This window comes from Haemorhous mexicanus, chromosome 5 (assembly GCF_027477595.1).
Source record: "Haemorhous mexicanus isolate bHaeMex1 chromosome 5, bHaeMex1.pri, whole genome shotgun sequence".
NCBI lineage: Eukaryota > Metazoa > Chordata > Aves > Passeriformes > Fringillidae > Haemorhous > Haemorhous mexicanus.
This window is the reverse complement of record NC_082345.1, coordinates 27338128-27351411: the sequence shown is the minus strand read 5'-3', so window position 1 is coordinate 27351411 and position 13284 is coordinate 27338128. Positions and strand designations below refer to the sequence as shown.

At 43.4% G+C, this 13284-nt stretch overlaps 1 protein-coding gene across 3 annotated transcripts in view; it reads right to left on the bottom strand.

Annotated features, from left to right (window-relative positions):
* The window catches only part of ACO2 (aconitase 2), a 30606-nt gene that overhangs the window by 9030 nt on the left and 8292 nt on the right, over nt 1-13284 (bottom strand). The window contains exons 1-7 of one of the 3 annotated variants that reach the window (XM_059846530.1): nt 13097-13278; nt 7353-7495; nt 6055-6313; nt 3827-3919; nt 1752-1910; nt 1395-1545; nt 32-136 (exon numbers count right to left, since the gene is read on the bottom strand). In XM_059846530.1, the coding sequence (XP_059702513.1) occupies nt 32-136; nt 1395-1545; nt 1752-1910; nt 3827-3919; nt 6055-6313; nt 7353-7495; nt 13097-13132 (946 nt within the window). In that variant the 5' untranslated portion in view covers nt 13133-13278. Of the gene's footprint in view, nt 1-31; nt 137-1394; nt 1546-1751; nt 1911-3826; nt 3920-4012; nt 4213-6054; nt 6314-7352; nt 7496-13096; nt 13279-13284 lie in introns of those variants that run through there. The other 2 variants (XM_059846531.1, XM_059846532.1) reach the window with 2 other exon arrangements.

Sequence of the window (13284 nt, the reverse complement as noted above, 5' to 3'; positions counted from 1 at the left end):
TCTACCCACTTCAATCCCCAAATCCTCTTACCAGCTCTCCCAGTCTTGCCCAAGTATTTCTTCATGCGTTCATTGTAAGGGAAGATCGATGTGGTAGCTCCGATTTCAGCCCCCATATTGCAGATTGTTGCCATTCCTAGAGAAGTGGGAGAAGAGACCACGGGGTCAAATGATAAAGTCCAAGGCCACTCAATTCTCCAAACGTCAGTATTGCAAAAGACAGTGAAGCTAAGAGAGATCAGGGCATCAGCCACAGAAACCTAAAGCCACATCTGAGAGGACACTGACAACAAAATGGCTGGGTCAGCCCCCTGTGCTTCTGATCAAAACAGTGCCTGCAACCAGACTCTTGTGGAAGAAATAAGCCAAAAGTTAGACTGATACATGCAGATATTGATAGAACAAGGATCTCCTGTTTGCACTGAGCATCAAATAATTTACAGCAGTGACGAGTGTCTCTGCTGCCAGGAATGAGTGTCCTGTCCCTCCCTACCATCTCATTTGTCTTCACTGGAGGAGGCAGACATTTGTGAGAAATTTAATGGGCTGAATAAAATGCTTCCAGTGACAAAACACAATTAAAAAAACCCAAATATTTGCTCACAGCACTGGGATCAACCATCCCTTTCAAGGACACATCAATGAAGTTGTAGAAGCTCCTGTTTTACATTTAACAAGCTAGAAGCAGATATAAAATTCCACTGATTTCAGAGAAGAAAAATTCCAAATTGCTCTCAGTTTGTAAACCAAGTGTTCTAAGTTGTAGCCAAGTCATGCAAATTGAGAAGAAAAGTCCAGCTTGAAGGATGCACATCAAGCTAAAGGAAGACATTTCTTGTAATTTGGTCCTAACTAGCATATTACAGAGAACTACAATTTTTGCTAGTTCAAATTCAGCACCCAAGATTCACAATTAGCTATATAAACTGTGTGTTACAAACTGCCTTCTGGTCTCAGAACCTCTGCTCTTTGTTTAGCGGCTGTCACACATATATTGCCATTAACCTGTTTCTTTTTTTTATTCATAGCCTATTTTAGGCTAAAATGAGTATGTCACTCATGTTTATTGCTGACATCTCCACCCTCTAACTTTACACTGGAATACATCCACTCTTATTCTTATCCTGACATACCATCTTACAGGATTCTTCACAATTAACCATTCCATGTTCTCAAAATCACAAGAAGATTTAATGGAGAGAGGTCAGTTCTTCACTGAGAGGGAGTGCTATCTTGTTACACCACTCTTCCAGTTTGCCATGTACAAACTGCCGGGCCAGGCTAAGGGAAAACATTTGGTACTTCTTGTTTGGTTCCCTTCCCAGCCTCCACAGATAGCTCAACACCCAGCTCCACCAACAATCCACTCAGATAAGAGATCTGTGTCGACTTACCTGTGCAGGAGATTGAATCCACACCTGGCCCATGGTATTCAATGATGGCGCCCGTTCCACCCTTGACAGTGAGGATGCCAGCCACTTTCAGGATCACGTCTTTAGGAGAAGTCCAGCCTGAGAGCTTGCCAGTCAGTTTTACACCAATAACCTGAGCAACACCAGTGGGGAAAAAAAAAATACTGGCATCACTTCCTGTCAGAAAGGTAACAGTATATAGTTCTGCTGTGGGGTATATTCCTGTCACACTGCAATGGTATCTGGTGCTTTATATACACAGTGCTTGAAAATCAATCCTCCTTAGACATCATATATCCCATCCTTGGCATCAAAGCTTCATATTCCTTCTGCTCCTACCTTTGGGCATTTGAGCTCCCAAGGGATTCCTGCCATGACGTCCACAGCATCAGCTCCACCCACACCAATGCAGATCCCCCCTAAGCCACCTCCGTTGGGGGTGTGTGAGTCTGTGCCGATCAGCATAACACCAGGGTAGGAGTAGTTCTCCAGAATGATCTGAAAATAAAAATGGATTGTTTGCTTGCTTGTTTTGTGGGAAAGGAGGGGGAAGACAGCAGAAAGAAAACAAAACCAAGAGTTTAGATCAGTTTGTATTTGCAGATTTCAGTAGCAAGAAAGTAACTGAATTTGGGTTGGATTGGAAATTCTCTTTTGTTTCAAACTCCTTGTGGAGGACGTAACGACAAAAAAGGTACCAGGTCTCGGCCCCAGGATCCTTGCTCATCCCAGGATAATAAAAAAAATTAGAAAACAATCTCCTCTTTTTCCTTCCAGTTTAGGCTTTCGCTAAGGTGCCACCTTTGTTAGGCCTCAAGAGTCTGTTCCATATTCTCCATACCATTAATTAACAGCTGAGCAAGTCAGGTCACTTATCCAATGCACTTATCCTTCCGTAGCCTTTGTGTTCCCATAGCAGTAGAATACCAACAGGCTCCTCCAATCCATGCTGCCAGCCAAAACTCAATTATGTAGAGGAACTTCTCACCCAGACACTGTCCTTCCCTCATTGATGCTACCAGTTCCATGTAAGACTTTTCAACTATTAACAAAACCACAAAACCATTCTTCAATTAAAAAAAAAAGATTTCTGTGGTAGCAACACTGTAGAGAACTCAAGCTAATGAACTTCTCACTGCATATGTGCTACATCAACACTAGGAACAGCCTTTCTGGGAAGCACAGAACTCACAGCACATGCATTACAGAACAGCTTGAACAGAACTAAGGCAGTCCTTTACCAAAAGACCAAGGCTTTGCTTTCAGAACTTTCAGCTTTATATTCTTGTAGCCACATCAACATATTTGTGTAAGAAGGTCACTCTCAAGGCCTCACTTTGGCACACTTGTACCTGAAGCTATACAACAGAACCAGTTTCCTCCAGCCAGAGAAAGTCACAAGAAGACTGGTAATCACAGCACAGAGCTATGCTGCCACATGACAGATGTTACAAGTGGCTTTGGAACACAAATGACCTGAGGTGTTCCCATAACCTTTTGAAGAGTTCATCTCTTGCACCACATTAAGTTAAGGTAACCTTAGTAACTCATTTTGTAGCTAAGAAAACATAGCAGAGAGCTCTTGACTGCACCTGGTCACAAGTTCCCTGCGGACAGGATGCTTACCAGTCATCCATTCTCCTCTCCACTCCTTTTGCTTCATGCTGCTCTTCAACTTTTGCTGCCTGAGACTCAGAGGAACAATGAAAAATGACTACTGGACCCTCAAAGCAAACCAACCACAAGCAAGTTAGGGACATGCTGACAGAGGTGCTTGTTTAAAAAAAACAAAATACCTCATCAAGTGGTAAATTATTTTGGGACTGTCATATTCTTTTTTAGATCCAAGTGTAATAACAAGAGAATCTCAGACTTGGAAACTGTTTTGCATTTTATTCAAATTCACCTAGCAACTCCTTATGTGTTGCCACTCCTGAGTACTTGAAGTATGCTGCTCTGTTGTGTCCTCATATACTCTTCTGGGTTTTATAGAACTAAATGCATACATAATAATCCTAAAAAAAGTATGTTCCCAAGGCTGCTTTCCTTACCACCAAAAGCAATTCACATTAACCCTATGTAACTTCATGGCCTCACTGTCTCAATTGTACTAGGAGGAGCCAGCCCACAAGCAGTAAAGGTATTTCAAGCTTCTGTAATTCACATGGCATGCTGTTGGCACTACCTAATGATACACCAGGTTACAGTTTGACCAAAATAACCTTTAAAAAAAACCCCACCGTAGTCAAGATAACTGAGAGAGAGCAAGTAAGAAACCTCGCCTGCCTCGAGCAAAGCAAGTTGTTTCCCTAAACCAGTGAAATTCTCTAAAGATTTGTACTTGAGCTCTCTCTCTCCACCCTAAGGTAAAAGACCCACTGCATGTTCAAAGACTGCAAACACACACACTTTACCTGGTGAATGATTCCTGACCCAGGTTTCCAGAATCCCACTCCATACTTGGCACCAGCCGTTGATAGAAAGTTGTACACCTCCTGGTTTATGTCCTATTCACACAGGGAAGCACAGAGCATTAGTACCACATTTTGTTCTTCCATACATCAAAAGCTTGCTCAAACATGTTCCTTTCTTTCACATGCCTGCCTACAGTTTGCTTCCCAGTTTTGCAGCAGCTGGAAGGAGTTGCACATAATTTTTAAAACCAAAAGGTTAAGATTAAGACTGTTTGACAGACAGTCGTAACAGACCATTTAATTTCAGGCCATTTGTAACTCTACTAAAAGTTTTTTAGTTTCTAATTCCAAACAGCACAATTTAAGGAAAATCCTTCCAGTAAGACATTTAAAAATGCTGTGCTCACTTTCCCTATTCTCAGGGGCCCTTTTTAACCTGTTTCCCTCACTCATTCTAACCCCTCCTTCCTTCTCTACTGGGTGTTCTTTTTCCTATACAGATGCTTTGGAGACATTTCAAATCCCTTAGATAAATATTCTGGCTTTATTTTTACAGATTAAAAAATGGAACTGGAAGTGTTCACTGCCAGGGGAGTTGGTGAGTGTCATTTGTCATTCTAGCAACTCCCCTCTTTAAGACTCACACAATGCTGTCTTTCTTGCTGCACTGTCACCATTGTTGGTGGAGGTCACACCGTGAAAATTGCTTGTGAGAAAAACCATGGTTGCCAAGGAAGTATGACACTATAATATCCTAACAGTTCTTGGCAGAAGAGTGCTGGAGTAGATAAGATAAGCACTAGAAGGAGAGAATTTCTTAAAGACTGTTCTCATACAGCTAAGCTTCAGAATAAAGGGAAAGGGGAAACGAGATAATTGAAGAATTGTCTCAGCACACATTTGCTGAAGTTTCCCAAGAGGCTGCAGCAGCTCTTTAAGCCTTGGGTCACTCCACTCTGTTTGTGCATCCCTCCCCCAGTAAACCCAAACCACCCTCTGGCCTGCCAGCATTCATTGTGTGCCAGCTGGCAGCAGCGGAAGCCAGTCAGAAGAAGGCAGGACCTTTACTTGCTCTGCTCAGAGTGGATGGCAAAGAAGGGACTCAGCTCAATTCAGGGCTGCAGCAAATATAATTGCACTATGGAGAATGAATGCATGAACAGGGGAAAGGGGAAAACAGGAGGTGAACAGGAGAAAAGAAATTGTCTGATTTAGTTAAGTCTCAAACTGTTAATTGCACAACTTAGGACTGAGACAAGCAGAGCAAGAACTCCCCAAATCACTCCTAAGTGATGCAAGTTGCTTTATTGTGGCCCATTGAAGAAAACCAAAAGCAGATACTTCAACACCACAAGATTCTGAGAATAGATATGGACTAAAATCTTAAAATGCAGCTGACCCCTGTTTACTGTTTGTAAGTTCTGGTATCAACATTTCAGGTGCAATTCCTCCTCCTGGCTCTGACAGTGGACTTTGGCTAAGTCCACTCAGAGTAACAAGATTTCCTTGGCAGATGCATTGTGGTACGTTGGTGAGAGATAAATGTGTCTATAGATTACAGAAGCTCATTTGGGGAGGAATAAGCAGTAAAACAGTTGAGTAGAAAATTTAAAAATGGCACTGAATCAGCAGTTGGACAAACAACACTTTGAGATTCCCATATAAAACCCAACATCCTCCATACTTTTACACACTTTTATACTATACCCATGAGCCATGAAAGCTGCACATGATTCAGTTACTGCTCTTCAGATAATCAGTAGCAAATGGTTTGGGAAAGTAACTACTTGCCTCCCCCTCACAGTGGGAGACCAGTGCAATGCAGACAAATGTTCATTAAGTTTTTCACACTGCCATACTGCAACACAGAGTAATCTGACTTACTTTTTTTCCCTTGGAAATTATTTTTTTTTCTCTTCTTTAGCTGAAATATCTTCTCTAGAACACACATGATCTGGGCTTCCATCACTAACAACTTAAGACAAGCTTTTCCCACATTCATGGTCCTTTAAACCATGTAATGGATGAATCTGAGGTGAAAAACTCCCAAAAATCCATTTAGCCTGTTTCTTCACTGCATCTGACCTACAGAATTGACCACCACAGGCAATCTGTTACCATATCTGATTCCTGGCTGTCCTTATGGGAAAAAAAAATTAAAATAAGCTTATCCTTCAACTGGAAGGACATTTTCAAACAGACAGAAGTTATGCCTCTGCAATAGTGACCTTGGCTCTTTGAAGATCCTTTTCACCGCCTGCCTGGGCCTCGATGAGGTGATCACAGTGGATGGTGGAAGGCACAGCCACCTTTGGCAGCCCACTGCTGATGAACTGAAGCATTGCCATCTGAGCTGTGGCATCCTGCATGGCCACACGGTCGGGCCGTAAGCGCAGATAGGTCTTGCCGCGCTCGATCTCCTGTTTTGCTGGGTCATCCAGGTGTCCATATACAATCTTCTCAGACAAGGTCAGAGGGCGGTCAAGCCTGGGGAGAATAATTTTAGTATCTGCATCTTGTGTACTTCAACATTTGCCATTTTAAGCATGTAACAGAACGCTTCCCTATATTCCTCAGACTGTTAAGACCTATTAGCACAGAGAAACCTCCATGCTCTTCTTACTGCACTAAAATATCAACTGGCACATGGTTAAACAAGGGTCCAGTTCATAAAGTTCAAAAACATATAAATTGATGTCATTTTATGTTTTCTTTTCTAATCTTCCTATACTGTAAAAGAAACATTGACTGTTCACTTCTTGAGTCATACTTCAAGACAGCAAATGTAGAGGTGAGACAGAGGTCAGACTCAACTCACAAATACCAGATCCCACAGCAAATACAACTAAGCGGAGCTTCGTGACCTCAGACCTTTCATTCTCCAGCTGTATCAGCTGAGGAATCTATTTATGTATGTAGCAAGATCTTCTGAGAAGTAACTAAATCAACACAACAACTTGAAATGAGAACCACATTTAACAAGGGACGCAAAGACTGAAGGACAAGTCATACAAACCATTGCCACAGTAAATGGAGCAGGAATGACAAACTAGCAAGCACACAAGCCTCTATCAGCAGATTAAGGTCACTATGTTTACATATGCTATGAATTCCTAGCCCTTTGTTCCATGCCTAACACCTACAGCAGAACACAGCACAAAGAAGCATTAGCCTATAACAACCCTGACGCACGCGCTGCTGCCCCAGAAAGAAGCAAGGGCCAATGTGAAGACTCCTCAACGAGGGTATTAAACAAAGAGGATGGAGCCCTTTCTAGCACCTCCTCTGCACTGGCCTGGTTCTCTGCACATTGCAGTGCTTCAATCCTTCCCACAGTGCCCCACCACTATGAGAAGACACTACAACTCATGCTTTACTATATTTACAACTGCCACTGTTCAGTGCTGCTTTCCCTGGTAAACAATCCTTGTGCCAGGGCTCCACAACAATTTTTTCTTCCTCTCCTGTCACTGCAGAGGTCAATTCAATACCCTGACCCCTCCCTTCTTCCCTCCTCCACTCCTACCTCTTACGGACAATGTTGATGTTCTTCTCCAGTTTTTCATAATTGATGTATTCATTAGGTTCAAAGTGGCTCATGGCCACCTTGGCCCGCTGGCACAGGACAGGAGCAACATGGTAGCGTCGTACCCCACTATTCAAGGCATGCTGAAAAAAAGGATACTATTAAAACTGGAACCCTGTAGAGTGAATTTCTGTAACATATTAATTGAAAATGTTTTACAGTTTTTGTTACTGGGATTTTACAGACTGAGAAATGCAAAGGCACCCAAATATATTTCATCATACAATACTCCATATTATCTTAAACAGTGAGAAGCCAAAGTACTGAGAACAGGTAGCATTTACTAAATTATTCCACGTTTTTCTTTGTTGCACCGAAGCCTTATGCTTTCAAATGAGATATCTGCTTTCAGGCAATGATGAGCCAATTCTCAAGAAAGCACCAGTCTGCCATGCTCCTGACACATCAGAGTCATGGTGAAGAACCAGTGCTGTTTCTAAAGCAAACTATCCCTAGTGTTTGCTTGCTGCCATTGAGTTGACATTGAAATTGACACTGGCAGGAGATACAGCGCCGGTCTGACTGGACAGGCCACTGTTCCACCATCACATACTAAGTTTCCTAGGCAGGGTCCCTCTATACTGCTACAAAACATACTAAATTCCACAAGGAGATTTTGGTGTACAGGCCTAGTCTACAATTTAACACAGAGCAGGAGAAGCAAGATGTGGAAAAAACTCACCAGCTCCACCAGCCTGGCTGGTGCTCTTTTCCTCACTCTCACAAAGGCATCCTCGCCTTTCACCTCTGAAAAGCCCTGAACTTACCCTACAGGTGAGTTAGCTGCATGACAGGTGAACTATACTGTGAGCTGAATACATCAGCAGAAAGAGCCAGGGGGAAAAAAAGCCCAAATTTCACTTGGCAGCCTCCACAGTGAAACAGTTTCCTGGAACACAGGAGAAGGGCAGGCTATGGCGAGGCACCTCTACAGCACCTGACCTGAAAGAGTCGGGTCAGTGCCCAGGGCTAAAAGCTCTCACGCAGCTTTGAAAACTGAGTCAGACAGCAGCCTCCAGAAAAACTTCCAAGGATTTGGCACACGCATTTCTTACATGCTTTCAAAGTCTCACTCGCCAGCATTAGAAGTCTGGAAACAGACTGAAGAAAAGAGTTCAGAACTCTTCCTCCTCCAGTAGTACACCTTTATCTCAATCCCGCTTTTTCTATTCATCCGCTATTTCAGAGTTAGAAAGTTTTGATAAGTACAGGTTAATAAATGTAGCAGTATTACACTAAACACCCCTTTTGCATGTGTGATCGTAAATATTCCTTGTTCAGGGCACAATCATTGTACCTACCTCTGTTTTGGGTTTTTTTTTAGCCACTGTCAAAAAAAGCCTAGTTAATTCTTTAAACCTGTTCAAGCATTTTAATGTCTCCGTGTGAATATTTTTTCAAGCTTTTTCGTTACCAGCACTGAAAAGATTGCCTGAAATAATCACGATCAAAAAGACATCACCAATTTTTAGCAAAATCTCTTGGTTTATTGTCCTTTTGATAACCCTTGTTCGTATCTTTTGCAACAAAAATTTTGGGAAAGCTAAGCAAGATCACACTACTCAGTGCACAAGCAAGAAGGGGGCAGTTTGCATTTTTACCAAGCTATACTCAGCCATTACAGAAAGAGCTTTTGGTAGAAGCAGCACAGACTTACAGCAGTTGTACACCACCGCTATGAAAGAATATCTGAGGGAAGTGAACCTGGTGGTACAAAGAGGGCACTGCTCCTCCATGAGTGCATGGGGAACCCAGTCATCAAATTTCACTGTGCTGCACTTTAATCCTAGAACTTCCAGAACTTAAAACAGGTGTCAGACTTAAGACCTTTCCTTCTTCCACCAGCAAAAAAAAAAAAAAACAAAAAAAAAACCAAACCAAAAAAACCCCTAGAACAACAACCCACACCAATAAAAACACCACCCAGCTTCTCATTGTTTAACATACATACTAGGCAAAGCTGCTCTTTACCTAGTAGCCACGTAACTTTTATGTTTGCTTTGTTATGGCCTTTTTTTTTTTTTTTTTTAACCTCACAAGATATTCAGTCTTGTGAAAGTCTCCAACTGCTGGAGTGGCTGGGAAAAAAACCACTGAGCTATTTAATCACTGTTCATGGAAAAATAATCTCTTTCCCAGGCCAGGAAATGTATTGTGGTTTAATGCAATAATTTCTTCTTAATTCATCATAGAGAAGAACAGATATGCAAATAAAAGTAATAGCACAGGCTTCATAGCATCTTAGTCTTGCCTGAGACCAAAGCTGATTAAAATAGAAATCTGAAGCAGGGTGCACTAAAAAGAGGTACAACAAAATTTTTCAAACAAAATTCAGGTAAAATCTTTTCTGTTTGAACAGACATGTCTATGGGTCTTTTCACTTCATGAAATGCACAAGGAAATGTAATATTTTTTCTAATACTATGTCAGCGTTCAGCTGGTAATTGCAAGATCAGCAATACAAAGTAGTTGAATCCTGCTGATCACAGCTTCAGACCACCAGAAGCAGGAAGAGAGTGTGTTTAAGGCGAAGGATTCTATCTGGACCTGGAGAGGTCTGGAAAACTGAAGGTCTGTTTCTGTAATGGCCAATATGACCCAGGGAAAATAACTGCCTGAACCAATCAGCTTCAGTAGACTAGACAAGCATTTTTCTCTACGTAAGAATTTTAAAAGGCACCTATTTAAAAAGTGCCATCTTCATTTTACCAGGATATAAACCTAATCCTGTGTTTCTGCTGGGAATTAATTTGATTCAATATGATTCTGCTCATGTTGGCACCCAGCAAGTCTAAGGCTCCACCACCACCAAGGAACAAGTACAAACTGCCTGTTTCAAAAGTCTGATCTGTCCTCACAAAGAATTTACATTATATCACTCATCACACCTGTCTATTCTCCATGCCTGTCCTTCTACTGCATCCTCAGAAACAGGGTGGGAGAACTGCAAGATTAAGGAAAAGTCACAAGCCTGACAGTTCCCAGTTTCAATCCCTCTCACTCTTCTCTGAGAGAAGGTGTACTAGTGCTTTGTGGGGGCTTCCATGGTGTTTTTTTTAGTAAGCAGTGATAAATGCCTTGAGCCCAAGAGCCAAGGGAAATAGGCAATCTATAAATCTATAAATTTTCCCTTTTATCCAGGAACTGTTTATTTCCAGGCTGACCAAACAGCTGCCAAGTGACCTCGTCTCACCTGGAACTGAATCCCTTATTCCAGTTTGCAGCGTCCTTGTTCAAATTTCAGTAAAAGGAATGGCAGTAATCATTACAGGGCTCCTAAGCCTGCTGGTGTTTCATGAGGTGAAAAGCTTCCTTTAAAGACAGAAGAAAGCCAGTCTAATAAATGGGTCATTATTTCTGAAATCTCTGTAAGGAAGTTAACACTGCTCTTTACAAATTTTAAGGTAGCTATCATGCATTTAGCTCACTACAGTGAATGTTCCAGATGCAAGGGGAGTCTGAATTCAGAAAATAACTTGCATTTTGGCAGCCAGTAAGACAGATGAGCCCAGTGAGCAAAAGCTCATGTTAAAAAGAGTAGCAACTGTGTTACAGGCACTTCTATCTGGGAAATCTGTCCTAGAAATCCCAGCTGAAACCCAAAATATCATCTTTCCTCATCTTCCCTGATCTAAGAACACTGGCCAAGTTCCCAACATTCACCATGATTCAGCTTAAAAAAAAAAAAAAAAAAAAAGGCAGCATGGTATAATCAAATTGTAAATGCAGGCTCATTTTCTAGACCCACCTCAAAAGAGCAACCAAAATTATGGTTCTGAAGATCAGTTTAGCCCTGGTGAACATTTCTGCCAGACACACAAAGCTGCCCACGCATAATTTCAGTACTTACCCACAATGCCTTCAATAAACCCAATATTTCAGGCAATTTAGAGCTTTATAGTCCTCCCTTTCAGTCAATCTTCAGGCAATGTGGCTTGAAAAATGGAATGCTACTAAAGACATTATTTCAGGTAGGCAGAAAAGAGATCTTGACCCTCTGAGGCTATTAGAACTTAAAATAGGACAGTCCAAATCAGACTAATTCCAATTTATTTCCCTCAGAGGCAAGCTTTGTGCACAGTTCCAGTTCCAAAACAGTTCCAGGATGGGAGGCAAACAGAACCAATAGTAGCAATATGTGCCATGGTCAATGCTGGCACTATCACAGTGCTCATAGTCATTAATTTCTAGGCTGTGACACAGGGCAAAAAACCCCTGCATCCTAAAGACATCACCTAGAGGCATGTGTGATTAGCATCACAGATTTAGTCCTTCACAGAGGGGAAGGAAATATGCACCCCAAGCCTGATAACAGATGACCTCCTGGAATACCAAATCCCCATATCAACTGCGCCAGCACAGCCTTTGTTTTGCATCACACAATATTAATTTTAGCAAATGATTGCTTGTTCTCATGCAATGTCACAGCATAAAACAAGAACCAATTCATTACACTACTAAAAGATTTGCCTTCATTTTATGAGTACTCATTTCTGTTCAAAGTACAAACTAAAAGCTATTTAACAAGTAAGAGCAAGTATGCCAACCTAACTGAAATTCTGCTATTCTGTAACTTTGATTTAAATTTAAAAACCACTATACTTTTCTAAAGCATCTACCTCTAAAGTAAGACAGTAATAACCAAACTGGAATTATAATTCACAAAAGACTTTTAGCCAACCAAATTCATACTTTAGTTCCCTAAGAAAGGGGAACACATTGGCCAAGGTCACAAGGGGCAAACTGAGAAGTTAGACTGCCTGCCTTTATCACAGGGGAGCAAAGGCTTCCTTATCCCTGAGCAGCCCTAAACAGAAAATTGCACCTGGTATTTGCCTTACAGGCTTTAAAAGATATGAAAACTTTATTACTGAGTAGACACTAAACACGACAAAGTCTTAAGGAAGGCAATCTCTGTGGCTAGATCACATTACGGGCGAAGGTGAGTTTTAGAGGTCATGACTGACAAGACTATGAGAGCCTCTATCACGGCCCCGGGAAAAAAGGTCATTTATGTGCCTGACCCGCCCGTCTCTTCAGCCGTCCTAGCTCCCCACACATGGAGGCTGGCATCGTTGTCACCCAAGGGCCTCTGTTTGCATTAAAAGGAAGATTTTTGAAGCAAAGTAGCCAAAGGACAGCTCACTCACACAACAAGGAGTCACCTTGTGCTGCCGCGTGCCTATAACGGGAAGTAATACAAGACGAGGGAAAGAAAAATGCCTGCCCCGCGGAAAGACCTTTTATTTCACCGTTCGGGCCCGCGCCCTCGGGCTCACTGCCCTGCTAGGCCCGGGGCTCTGACAGCGACTCCAGCCCACCGCAGCGGGCTCCGGGCAGACGGGGGAGGCGGCGGCGCCAGGCCGCGTCCCCGCCGCCCCGTTCACCTTGCACTCACCTTGACGGCCGGCCGGGCCCGGTGGCGGGAGACGTCCTGCCCCAGGACCCGAGCAGGGACCACGCCGCCGCCACCAAAGCCACGGCCGCCCCACCATCGCCATGGAAACAGGGCGTGGGGCCACCGCGGGGACACGCTGACCTACACGCGGAGGCGGGGACGGCCCGACCCTGAGGCTGCGGGCGAGCGGCCGCCCTCGTGGCCGCCCAGCGGGCAGTGATCTTGTCCCTGCCGCAATCCCTGCCGCCCGTCCCGCCCGCTGCCTGCCCCGCCCGCCGCCGCTCACCCTCAGCCGAGCCGCCAGCACGCAGTACGGCGCCATTTTGTTCACTGACAAAGATGGAGTCGCGCCGCGATGGCGTCACGCGGCCCCCTTTGACATCTCCGGCGCGCGAGGGAGGGGCGTGGCCGCGCGGGTCCTGGCAGGGAGACACCCACCACAGGAGAGGGTCGTCGGCTGCCACGAGGGGCTCC